This window comes from Hemiscyllium ocellatum, chromosome 14 (assembly GCF_020745735.1).
Source record: "Hemiscyllium ocellatum isolate sHemOce1 chromosome 14, sHemOce1.pat.X.cur, whole genome shotgun sequence".
Lineage (NCBI taxonomy): Eukaryota > Metazoa > Chordata > Chondrichthyes > Orectolobiformes > Hemiscylliidae > Hemiscyllium > Hemiscyllium ocellatum.
In genome coordinates this window covers 22,164,354-22,176,408 of record NC_083414.1, presented here as the reverse complement: position 1 = coordinate 22,176,408, position 12,055 = coordinate 22,164,354, and the positions used below count along the sequence as shown (strand labels likewise).

The window sequence follows — 12,055 nt, the reverse complement described above, 5'->3', positions numbered from 1 at the left end:
TTAAGAAAAAGAAGGAAGCATATGTCAGGTATGGACAGGACAGATCGAGTGAATCCTTTGAAGAGATGAAAGGAGTATACTTAAGAGAGAAATCAAGAGGGCAAAAAGGGGACATGAGATAGCTTTGGCAAATAGAGTTAAGGAGAATCCAAAGGCTTTTTACAAATACATTAAGGACAAAAGGGTAACTAGGGAGAGAATAGGGCCCCTCAAAGATCAGCAAGGTGGTCTTTGTGTGGAGCTGTAGGAGATAGGGGAGATACTAAACAAGTATTTTGCATCAGCATTTACTGACATGGAAAAGGGCATGGAAGATATAGACTGTAGAGAAATAGATGGTGACATCTTGAAAAACGTCCATATTCCAGAGGAGGAAGTGCTGGATGTCTTGACACGCAAAAAGGTGGATAAATCTCCAGGACCTGATCAGGTGTACCCTAGAACTCTGTGGAAAGCTAGGGAAGTGATTGCTGGGCCCCTTGCTGAGATATTTGTATCATCGTTAGTCACAGATGAGGAGCCAGAAGACTGGAGCTTGGCTAAAGTGGTCCAACTGTTTTAAAAAGGTGGTAAGAACAAGCCAGGGAACTATAGACCAGTGAGCCTGACATTGCTGGTGGGTAAGTTGTTGGAGAGAATTCTGAGGGACAGGATGAAAATGTATTGGGAAAGGCAAGGACTGATTTGTATAGTCAATTTGGCTTTGTGCGTGGGAATCGTTTGTGAAACATGATTTGAGTTTTTTGAAGAAGTAACAAAGAGGATTAATGAGGGCAGAACGGTGAACGTGATCCATATGGATGCCAGTAAGGCATTCAACAAGGTTCCCCATGGAAGACTGGTTAGCAAGGTTAGATCTCATGGAATACAGGGAGAACTAGCCATTTGGATACAGAACTGGCTCAAAGGTAGAAGACAGAGGATGGTGGTGGAGGATTATTTTTCAGACTAGAGGCCAGTGACCAGTGGAGTGCCACAAGGATCTTTGCTGGATCCTCTACTTTTCATCATTTATATAAATGATTTGGATATGAGCCGAAGAGGTACAGTCAGTAAGTTTGCAGATGACACCAAAATTGGAAGTGTAGTGGACAGCGAAGGAGGTTATCTCAGATTACAACAGGATATTGATCAGATGGGCCAATGGGCTGAGAAGTGGCAGATGGGAGTTTAATTTCAGTAAATGTGAGATGCTGCATTTTGGGGAAACAAATCTTAGCAGGACTTATACACTTAATGGTAATGTCCTCAGGAGTGTTGCTGAACAAAGAGACCTTGGAGTGTACGTTCAAAGCTCCTTGAAAGTGGAGTCGCAGGTAGATACGATAGTGAATTCTGGTCTCCTTCCTATCAGAAAGATGTTGTGAAACTTGAAAGGGTTCAGTAAATATTTACAAGGATGTTGCCAGGGTTAGAGGATTTGAGCTATAGGAAGAGGCTGAACAGGCTGGGGCTGTTTTCCCTGGAGCGTTGGAGGCTGAGGGGTGACCTTATAGAGGTTTACAAAATTATGAGGGGCATGGATAGGATAAATAGATAAAGTCTTAACGCTGGGGTTGGGGAGTCCAGAACTAGAGGGCATAGGTTTAGGGTGAGAGGGGAAAGATATGAAAGTGACCTCGGGGCAACTTTTTCATGCAGAGGGTGGTACGTGTATGGAATGAACTGCTAGAGGAAGTGGCAGAGGCTAGTACAATTGCAACATTTAAAAGGCATTTGGATAGGTATATGAATAGGAAGGGTTTGGAGGAATATGGGCCACGGACTGGCAGGTGGGATGGGGTTGGGATATCTGGTCGGCATGGACGGGTTGGACTGAAGGGTCTGTTTCAGTGCTGTACATCTGTGACTCTATCCAAGCATGAACTGATCACTGGTTATATAGCTCTGCATTGAAGGTGTTATACAAATGCAAGTTAAAATACTGCATGCCACCAAAGCAGAATATTAATCAATCAATCAATGTTCCAAATGCAATAGTGCAACACTAGCAGTAAAAGCTGTGTAAAGAGCAGTGATGAATTATTGGCTAAGAGTTGACATGCAATTTAGAATATTTAATATTTTTAAATTTCCCACCAGTTTCTTCCCTCTCATCTTTGGGGTAGAGTAGCAGCTTTTCGTCTCACTAAAATATCTAATCAGGAGGGGTGGAGGTCAGAGAAAGAGACAAACTTAAAAAAAACAAGTTCATTTATTGTCATCTGGTAATTAATGCTCAAAGACCAGCCAAGAGATACCTTAGGGCTATGCCTTTTGGATTGCATTTTGCGTGAATTCAGCTGTCTAAAGCCCATCTATCCAAAACCTCAGGTTTAATTGTCAGAATCATACTAGAAGAAACAGTCCTGCAGCTAGTACACAATATAAAACTATTTGTAATTTATTAAGGAAGATGTGTTGTGTGTTACTATTAATTGCCAGTACTGACAAAATGCATTACAGATGACTTCCTGGGATTTTTGATATTGAACACCAAATAAAAACCATACAAGGAAGATGTTAAAGAGATAGGAACAATACTGCACCATTTTTCCATTCCCTTGCCAACGTACACAGATGTTTAAAATCTACTTTCAAATGAAGGGTGGGTCCCAGTTGACCAGACAGGATATGTCCTTTGTGATGTCTGCTAAATGTGTTTTTCCCCTCCCCCTTCAAACCTTGGCAGAGTATCAGTTTGAGTTGGTGGGATTCAGCAGCTGATTTTTAATGGCATATCTTCAACTTCCACATCAGCACATGTGTTACTAATACAATCTCTCTTTTTTTAAATGAGGTTCATATTAGTGCCTTCAAATCAGTATCATAGTCATATTTTTAACTAAACTGACATCAACCCTCCAGTGATGGATCTCCTTGCACTAAATGGAATATCAGTCAGACTTTTCTTCTCTCAAACTCTGTGACCGTTTGAGTAACAAATTCTAATGTTTTCCCTACAGCACTGGACTTCGACACAGAGAAAGTTGTGGACAACGCACCCAACAGTTTTAGAAATCTTATGCGCTTGTTTGGAATTGAGGCTGCTATAGATCACTTAATTAACCTTATGTGAAAGGAAGCTTAATCTATGTTTTTCACAAGAAAACAATGATTTACAATCAAGAAACAAAAGTTTTTTTTATTCTGTCAATAAAATCTGCTTTCGTTACTACAGTCATGATCAAATTTTATTAATTTACATGTACCATTTTGAAATATTTTATACAACAGGACATGCCACAAATACATTTCCATTTCTCCTATGGCACTGTCACATGAAAAATAAATATAGCATTTAAATACAAATGGCCAGAGTATTTACAGATACAAGGCAAGTTCTATTGCAATTATACACAAGACAAGTCATCTATACCACAGCAGTTTGTTGAAATTACCTTTTAAGTGTGTTTTTCTTCAATGTAAACCATTTTTAGTTAATTCACAGTCTATTTCAACGATAAAAATCCATGAAATGATAGGATGAGGGTAGCCAATGGTCAGAAACAGTGCTAGTTTTATTTTATAAAAATGTATTGTAACAGAGAACCAAAGATTCAAAATTTAAAATTCTCATACATTGGTACATCTGTAAATCATGAACAGAAGGGTGTTTTATTGATAAACTAAAGAACAAATGAAATCTTAGTACTTAGATAATATTACTACAACTAGATGGAATTGTCTGAGGTTTATATCTCTTTATAAGGCCATTTGTGCACCATAGGGCACAATATTGTTGTTTAAAGTGATTGCAAATCAATTCTTTACTAAGCTCTAGTTGTTTTTGTATTTTTAATAATATTTCCAAATACCCAATGTTCAATCTTGCTAACAGTCAACAAGTTAGTTGATCATATTCAAAAACCCATCCACTGTATCACACATCATTCACAATGCATCAGCACCAGATGATGCAGTCAACATTAAACAAATGCTTTGTTTGACTTCGTCTTAAGGGATTGATAGAAAATGCATCCTCAAGAAACATTCTTGAGGAATGACCTCTGAGGAAAACCGCATTAGGATTATCTATTTATACTTAAATAGGAAGGATTTAAATGGTGACAAATTCTCAAATCCAACTACTTTATCTTGGACAAACTATGCAAGATTAAATTTTAAACAAATTTTCCTGAAGTCTTGCTTTTTGACTTTACAATTGTTCTCAGCTAATAGCGCCATATTTTAGCCATGAAGAAAAAAAAAATGGATCATATTTAACATTTTGCTTTTTGTTGCCAGTCATAAAAATGGCACTCTAGAATTTGTTTCCATTTACTAACAACACATCTTTAGCTTAGTTTGAACTTAAATTTGAAAGAGTGCTAATTCCAGAAAGATTGCTGATTTTGCAATGAGTGCATCAGTTCTGGAAATAAAGTGACACCAGATATACCACATAAAAAGTATTCAACCTGTACCTTTTAGATCATGGTTAGAAACAGTAGTTATTTTTGGTAATCAAGTGCAGAAATGGAATCAGGTTATACAGACCAAATTCAATGTGAACTCCTGAGGTAAATTATGGCACTTAGGAACAAAGCACTGCTACAGTTGGACATGCTGTCTTCAGCTGCTAGAAGAGAAATAAACCAGCAATTTCAGTTTTTGTTTGATCTGTTTCCACTGGACAATGCCTCATTGTCAACATTCAGAGTCGCTCGGGTTTAATTCTACGAGCTGGTATAAAGGCCATTTGTGTAGGAATGGTGGTTTTCAGAGTGGGAAGTGGTAAACAATTGGAAGTTAGGGATGTCTAGGGGGAGGAGTACTCTTCTGATCAGATGACATGATTTACTATCATCATAGTAAATGATGATAGTCTTATTTTTTGGAAGGTAAAAAAAGCAAAATGCAACAAATTTAACATGAGCAGAAAGCATAACTGATTATGACAGGATTTACAAACAAAACATTATCAGTCCCTAATGCATTCTTAAATGGTATCATCACAATAATTCAGGTCAAGAATATAATTTAACCTCTAAAATCTATATTATAGATGGGAATGCAATGCAACAGAAATTATACTTAACTGATTCAGCATTCCCATTCATAGAGTTGCTTGTTCAATAGCTCACTGTCCATGGCAGTGAAGAACAGAAGCATGATTATTGACAGTTATTTAGTATAGATTTCCAGCAAGAGTAATAATCTGTACGTCCTTCTTAGCTAAAATATAGAGGTGATTATTTCAGTATTTTCCCTTCAGGTTATCTACAGAATTTTTCAACAAAATTAACCCAAATCATGGTTTCTGCTCTACTCAGCCATTTTATTAGAGATTTCCAGTCCTACTATCAGATAGTGAAGTATACGCTTTCAGTTTGAGATAGCAGTGGGACTTGCAATCATAATGCAGCTAAACAGACAGCAACTTGCAAATCTTTCCAAATTAGTGATGGAAGGTGGCAAGAATGAGAGAGATTTCTGGTCAGCCATTTGATGAAAAGAAAATTGGAACCTCTGTCACTAGTATCTTTGGATCTAGAATACAACATGTAGCCACACTCCTACTAAACCACCTTAATAAAAAAATACTTAGGCAGCTCTCTTCAGAGGTAAAGGGCTGTACACACTGCAGTTAAAAGGGCTATGAATAGTTTTATTTTATTGGCATCCCTAGTTTGTCTTGTTTTGTTGAAAGCCAAGGGTTAACAAACAGACCGTCAGTCATAGACATGGGAAAGCACGCCATAGGTTTTTTGCATGCAATCTCATTCACGGGTAGATTAGTTCACAAAATGGTAGATATCAAAGTGGGGGAACAATGAAGATGTTTTAATTCAATAATGACAACTGAAGTCACAAGATCTAACCAATACAATCTAAAAAGAACAGGTTTTTCATCATATAATTTTTAACCTAAAAAGTTCACATTTACCAATTTTGCAAAATTGAGGCGAATGCAGAAATTTTGGATCTGTCCATTGGTTTAACTACACAAAGAGTGCAGTTTTGCATAACAAGTAAAATTTCAAAAGGACATTTAAAGAAAATTAAATAGCACTCATTTGTTTAAGATGTTTTGCAAAATCTTTTGCTGAGTTTTGAAAAAATATAGTTTACTTGCAACTTGCTCATTCTATTCTCTCTCCATTTAAAATTACATTTAATAAAATTAAAGTCTAAGTGGCAAAATAGCAACCCCAATATTACACTCCTAAAATCTTTGTGCTACTTTCATTCTGCTCAGTTGACTAGGAGCCTTTACTCCATATACATAATTCCCAATATGTCAATCTCAAAAAATGCATTGTGCTCAATGATTTACCATCCCCATCCAGGGCCTTTGGCACACCAACACTATTTGGAGTGTCTCCAATTCTAATGTTCTGATGCCAAAAAGGAAGATAAGTGATGCAGACTTGAAATTTAAAACACACCATTTTTTTCTTTATATTCAGAACCGTAACTCTTATTTACCTTCATCACATTTAGAAACATCCGCTCACTAGGTGGTTTTTGTTCTGCTTCAGTGCACACTGTTTTTGAGTATCTGCTACTAGATCAGTTATTTATTAAGGTTGGGAGTGAAAAAATCCTCAAGAATAAATCGTAATTCAGATATTTCAGAAAATGTTAACTGGAAAGGAATTCACAATCTAGCTGTCACTAAAAATGTAACTTGTAAAATGACCAAGACACAGTGGATTGAAAATCTGACTGAAAATACACGAGAGTGTACACTGCTGGTTCAGTGTGTCAAAACTGTATCTGCAGGATTGCTAGAATCACAGACCTCACCTGTCCAGAGGTAGTCCTTAACAAGTTACTATCAGAATGTTTACGGCTCTAAAATGAATTACTCCAGGTATGCTATGCTGATATTCATTGCTGAAGGTAAATACCAGCACAGCACAAAGTAGTTTTAAAAGCAATGTCCTAGGGAACGTCTCCCAATTTAATTCTAATCCTGAAGTTCAGAAGTCAGTTAAACAATGACGTTGCATTTTTTAAAAAATTTATAATCCTGAAAATTAATTTAGCATCAAGACATTATTACAACTTTGGGATAATAATGCTTCATATTTATACATCCAAAAGAAATACTAATTCTTTGCCCAATTTATGAAAAGCTATTGTGAGAAGTTGAGGGTTACAAAACCCAGATTTCAACAGCACCATTCAAGTGGTTAGATCAAACATACAACAAGAAATTATAACAGTTATGTGCATTATCTGGCAATATTTACCAACTGGCACAAACTAAATCAGTGGAAAAACAAATGCCACTCCCAGCAGCAATTCCAGTGATGAGCAAACATCCAGAAAGCAGGCAATTTTTAATCAAGTGCATGACCATGGCCTTAATCCATCCATTTAAACTCAAATAAAATTGCAATGAGAATGCTAAAAATCTTGTTAAATAACATCATGTTTTCCTTGCACTTTTCAATGCTGTCTAAATAAAAGTGTATTTTATTTAGCTGCTTTTAAAGAATTTCTCCTACTCTAAGACAGGTATTTTGAAAACGCTGTTCAACTGACTCTACAGATACCTTTAAATTATTGTGCTTTAGTATTTACAATCTGGAGTTTCAAGATGACGGTTAACGGATTTCTCAGCAAAAACTGTTTAGTGCTTTTTTTTTAAATTGGTGAATGACATGCTTTTAAAATAAAGTCATCCACTTAAACAAGTTTAGTGAGTGACCGGCAAAAGTATTAAATTATGACTATGTCAATATTCAAATTTACTAGACAACATTTTTGAAACTTCTCCCTCATTTATGGCCTCTGAGTCAGTGCAGTCCTTTATGTGTGATTAGAGAATAGCAAGGCCCCACAAACATTCACACTGAATGAAAAAACAGTGTGCATTCTTCATTTTCCTTGTAGAATTTTTGAGTAGTAAGATCCTTTTTGGCTCTCGTGTTCTGCAAGTAAAAGTTTATTATCTTCCCATCAAGTTTGTACTGGTGTGCAATGTTCTCATATGGTTTGGGATCCAAGTCTAGAATGGAGACAGAATATACAAAGCAAGCCCGTGATGTCTGAATTATGGTACTTGGTTCAGACCTGTAAAAGAAAAAGATGTATAGTGAAGATATATTCTGTATTATCAGAATTAAAGTACAGGAATGTGAAATCACAGTGTACATTATTCACACAAATTTAATTCTGTCCCCACTGTTTTAACCAAGTTTAACCACAAGTTTTATAGAGACTCCAGTTTGCTGTTGGGAGAAATTGAGAGAAGTATCATAAAAAATATATGTTTTCAATACCTGGATTGGGTCACATTTTCTATTGACCAGTATAAAAGAATAATTCAATTCAATTTATTTCCAGAATTAAATTAAAAGCATTGAATGTAATAACCAAATGCCCACACAGTTATCCAAGTGCTTAAGATGTGGCCATACAATGCATTAAGTTAGGGTCTGACGATGAAAGTTGTTCATTAAATCTTTTGACAGTGCTTTAGGGACTGCAATTATCATTTTCTAAGATGTTCTCCAGTCAGCAAAGACCCAATCAGGATCATGCTGCAAAAACAGCTCAATGATGTCAATGAACTCTCCAATGGTTTCCCTTTGATTAACCCAAATAAAAATGGAGAATTCAACGTAATACAGAATAGGATCAAAGTGTGACTGAATATTCATCTACATTCAGTATTGACCTATGTATTATCAATTGTCCTTTTTAAAAAAAGATAGAAGATATGCTATCTTTACTATCTTGGCCAAAAAATAAAATCCAGCCATTCTCCCTTCTCCAAGGTCCCCATATTTACTGTTGCTACTCAAATTTTCTTATTTGACTCCCTTCAAATCAAACATCCATCCAAAGCCATCTTGAATAAGTTAGATTACCTCTAACACCTAGATAACAAGCATGACAGAACCTAGAACACCACAGCCTTTACTTTGAAAATATATGACTTGAAGGAAATGCTAGTGTTGGACTGGGATGGACAAAGTTAAAAATCACAACACGAGGTTATGGTCAAACATGTCTATTTGGAAGCACTAGCTTTCAGAGTGGTGTTCCAAAAGCTAGTAAATAAACCTGTTGGACTATAGCCTGGTGTTTCTGATTTTTAACTTTGATAATATACCATACCATCACATTCTAAGGGCAATTAAAGTTAACCACAAGCTTTTCAGTTTTGGCCACCTGAGTATTTCACAATGTCATTAAGCAGATCCTGGGTGACTGAAATGCAATTCTTCCATGTGTACAAGATATTTACTATTACACCACAACTTGAGTATTATTTCCAGTTCACAGCAGCCCCTTATGGTAACATTAGAACGACAAAAATGTTAGATTAGATTAGATTCGATTCCCTACACTGTGGAAACAGGCCCTTTGGCCCAACCAGTCCACATTGACCCTCCGAAGACTAACCCACCCAGTCCCATTTCCCTCTGACTAATGCACCTAACACATGGGCAATTTACCATGGCCAATTCACCTGACCTACAAATTTTGGTACTGTGGGAGGAAACCCGCACAGACACGTAGAGAATGTGCAAACTCCAAGCAGTCACCAGAGGCTGGAATTGAACCTGGGACCCTGGTTCTATGAGGCAGCAGTGCTAACCACTGAGCCACCCCATGCCACCCACCTATGGGTTGAAATATAACTAAAATTATACATGAGACTATGGTTTCAGAAAAAGGTCTTGGATTTATTTTCCTTTGCAAAAAAGGCAGAATATCTTGTAAAGGGCTTCTGATTTCTTAAAAGTCCTGAGCATATAGTTAAAACTTTAATACTTGGGTGAAGTTGCAACAAGGAAGCAGATGTTCAGAACTACTACTCAAACCTATATACCGACCACTGCAGCGGACAGCAACAGACAACCGGAAGCGGCAGATTCAAACCAGTAAAAATGCCGGAGGAATCAGCACAGAAGCGCTTCACAGGAGGCTCCCAAGCACTGAAGATGTCACCTAGAAAGGGGACGAAACGTTTGCAACAAAAACTCCCAGCTCGGCGAACAGAACCACAACTGCTACTCAAACCAACAAAATATTCGAGGTCATAAGAAAATGGAATGCCTTATCACAATTAACTATTGATGCAGAGACTACATCAATTACAAGAAAAATTAAGCACATAAACACAGATAGACCTAAGATAGGAAATGAGATTAGAGTACAGTGCTCCACTACAAGAAATAGAATAACTGCTCAAAGGAAAACATTAGTAATTGGAATTCAACCCCAGGAACATTTAAGAACTAGCTGGATACTCTAAGGTCTTTATGTGACAGATCCCTTACCATTCTTCCAAAGGACAAGGGGAAAGCGCAATCATGACTGAGCAGTCCTTGGCTGTTGTGGCAACCCTGTACTGATGAATCTGTATGTACAAGAAAAAAATCACAAGTTGTGGTCACAACTGATACCAAATCCATATGTTACTTTTACAACTTTAGCTGAAAGAAAATGACTGCAAAAACATACCTCAGGTCAAACAAGTAAACAAATTTGTGAATACGAATGCCAATCACATGGCTCACGAAAGCCAAATAAATAATTTATCATTTTGTTGTTCTTCAGACAAAAATTAATTTAAAACTATATGGGAAATTGTAGAATGGCTCATGATTTAGTAAAGAGCCAAATTCAGAGAGGCAGAACATGAAAACACTATGTTGCATTATTCAAAAGTAATTGATGTCAGTTCTGGTCATCTCTTCCATTTTATGTAATCTACTTGCATGCAGTTGCCACAAACCAAATGTACTCTATTCTCAAAGACCAATTACAGGTAAATATTATATAGGATATTCTTCAGCTCAGAATCAAGTCATTTGGTGCAACCAGTACATTATTAACTGCAATTCAGTTGAGCCTAATTCCCTCTTCCTTTTCCCTGACACTATTTCCCTGTCGCTCAAAAATTTATCTGACTCAAAAATAGAGTCAGTCATGCAGCACAGAAACATATCCTTCAGTCCAACTAGTCCACGTTGAACATAATTCCAAACTCAATTAGTTCGACCTGCCTCCTCCTGCCCACATCCCTCCAAACCCTTCCTATTCATGTACTTATCCAAATGTCTTTAAACATTGTAATTGTAGCCACGTCCTTCACTTCTTCAGGAAGTTCATTTGCACATAAAAACTCCTATACTCAAAAAGGACTGAGCAGTGAAGGTAAGTGAGCCAAATATCTTTTTAACCATCCTGTTTACATGTGATGCAAACTTCAAAGGATGGTGTGCCTGAACCCCTAGGTCCCTCTGTTCTCCAACCCAAAGCCCTACCATTAACTGTGTAAATCTTGTTTGTTGCATTTATTCAGATTGAACTCCATCTGTCATTTTTTCAGCCCATTGTCCCATTTCATCATATATTTGCTTAAAATACAACCTGTGGCAATGAATTTCCCATTCACACCATTCAAGGGGTGAAGTTTCTTCTGAATTCTTTATTGATTCCTTGATGACAATTATGTATGAATATTTACATTAGCCGCTGGCTTTGCTCACAATCGATCATTCTTCGGAACTACTAATCAAACCCTTCCACAATTTTAATATGCCTACTCTTTTCACCCCACCCCAATTCTTAGGCTATTTCTTGATATATCTACTTATGTTGTGATCTTACTTTGGTCAACCTAGAGACAAGAACTTCGGTATAAAACACAGATGCAATATCTTGTAGACAAAACCAACTCATTTACTTCGTAAAAGGTGTTAAGACAACATTTTGAAAATTACATTTACATCCCACGTTCCAAAGTAACAATAATATGAATGTTCAATTGAACTGTATAGCATAGCAGTAGAACAACATATGGACAACCTAACAATATTAATTTTTAAGCACAGGACAGCCTCATGGATTATTTATCATTAACCCTCGGGCAGCATTTAGAGAGCTCCAGAGCAAGGAGGTTAAACAAAAAACGTAAAAGGTTGTGGGAAAGCTTTAATTTAAAATTATCAAAAGGAAACTACTTTACATACTAGAAAAGTGAACCAAAAATAAAAAAACTCAGGTCAGATTACTTGAAATGTTATTTGTTTCATGTAGATAAAGTATGGCCCACCAAGTTTTTCCCGATTTTATTACTGATGTTTAAATTGGTGTGATACAA

The 12,055-nt window shown here is 36.7% G+C and overlaps 2 protein-coding genes across 4 annotated transcripts in view; one reads left to right on the top strand and one right to left on the bottom strand.

Annotated features, from left to right (window-relative positions):
- cenpp (centromere protein P) overlaps nt 1-3,138 on the top strand; it is a 348,905-nt gene extending 345,767 nt beyond the window's left edge. For 2 of the 3 annotated variants that reach the window (XM_060835499.1, XM_060835500.1), the window contains exon 9: nt 2,946-3,138. In XM_060835499.1, the coding sequence (XP_060691482.1) occupies nt 2,946-3,058 (113 nt within the window). In that variant the 3' untranslated portion in view covers nt 3,059-3,138. The remainder of the gene's footprint in view (nt 1-2,945) is intronic. The other variant, XM_060835498.1, reaches the window with a different exon arrangement.
- A 26-nt stretch (nt 3,139-3,164) lies between these two features.
- The window catches only part of ippk (inositol 1,3,4,5,6-pentakisphosphate 2-kinase), an 82,807-nt gene continuing 73,916 nt past the window's right edge, over nt 3,165-12,055 (bottom strand). Inside the window, exons 12-13 of the mRNA XM_060835494.1 lie at nt 10,227-10,306; nt 3,165-8,007 (exon numbers count right to left, since the gene is read on the bottom strand). Of these exons, the coding sequence (XP_060691477.1) occupies nt 7,782-8,007; nt 10,227-10,306 (306 nt within the window). The 3' untranslated portion in view covers nt 3,165-7,781. The remainder of the gene's footprint in view (nt 8,008-10,226; nt 10,307-12,055) is intronic.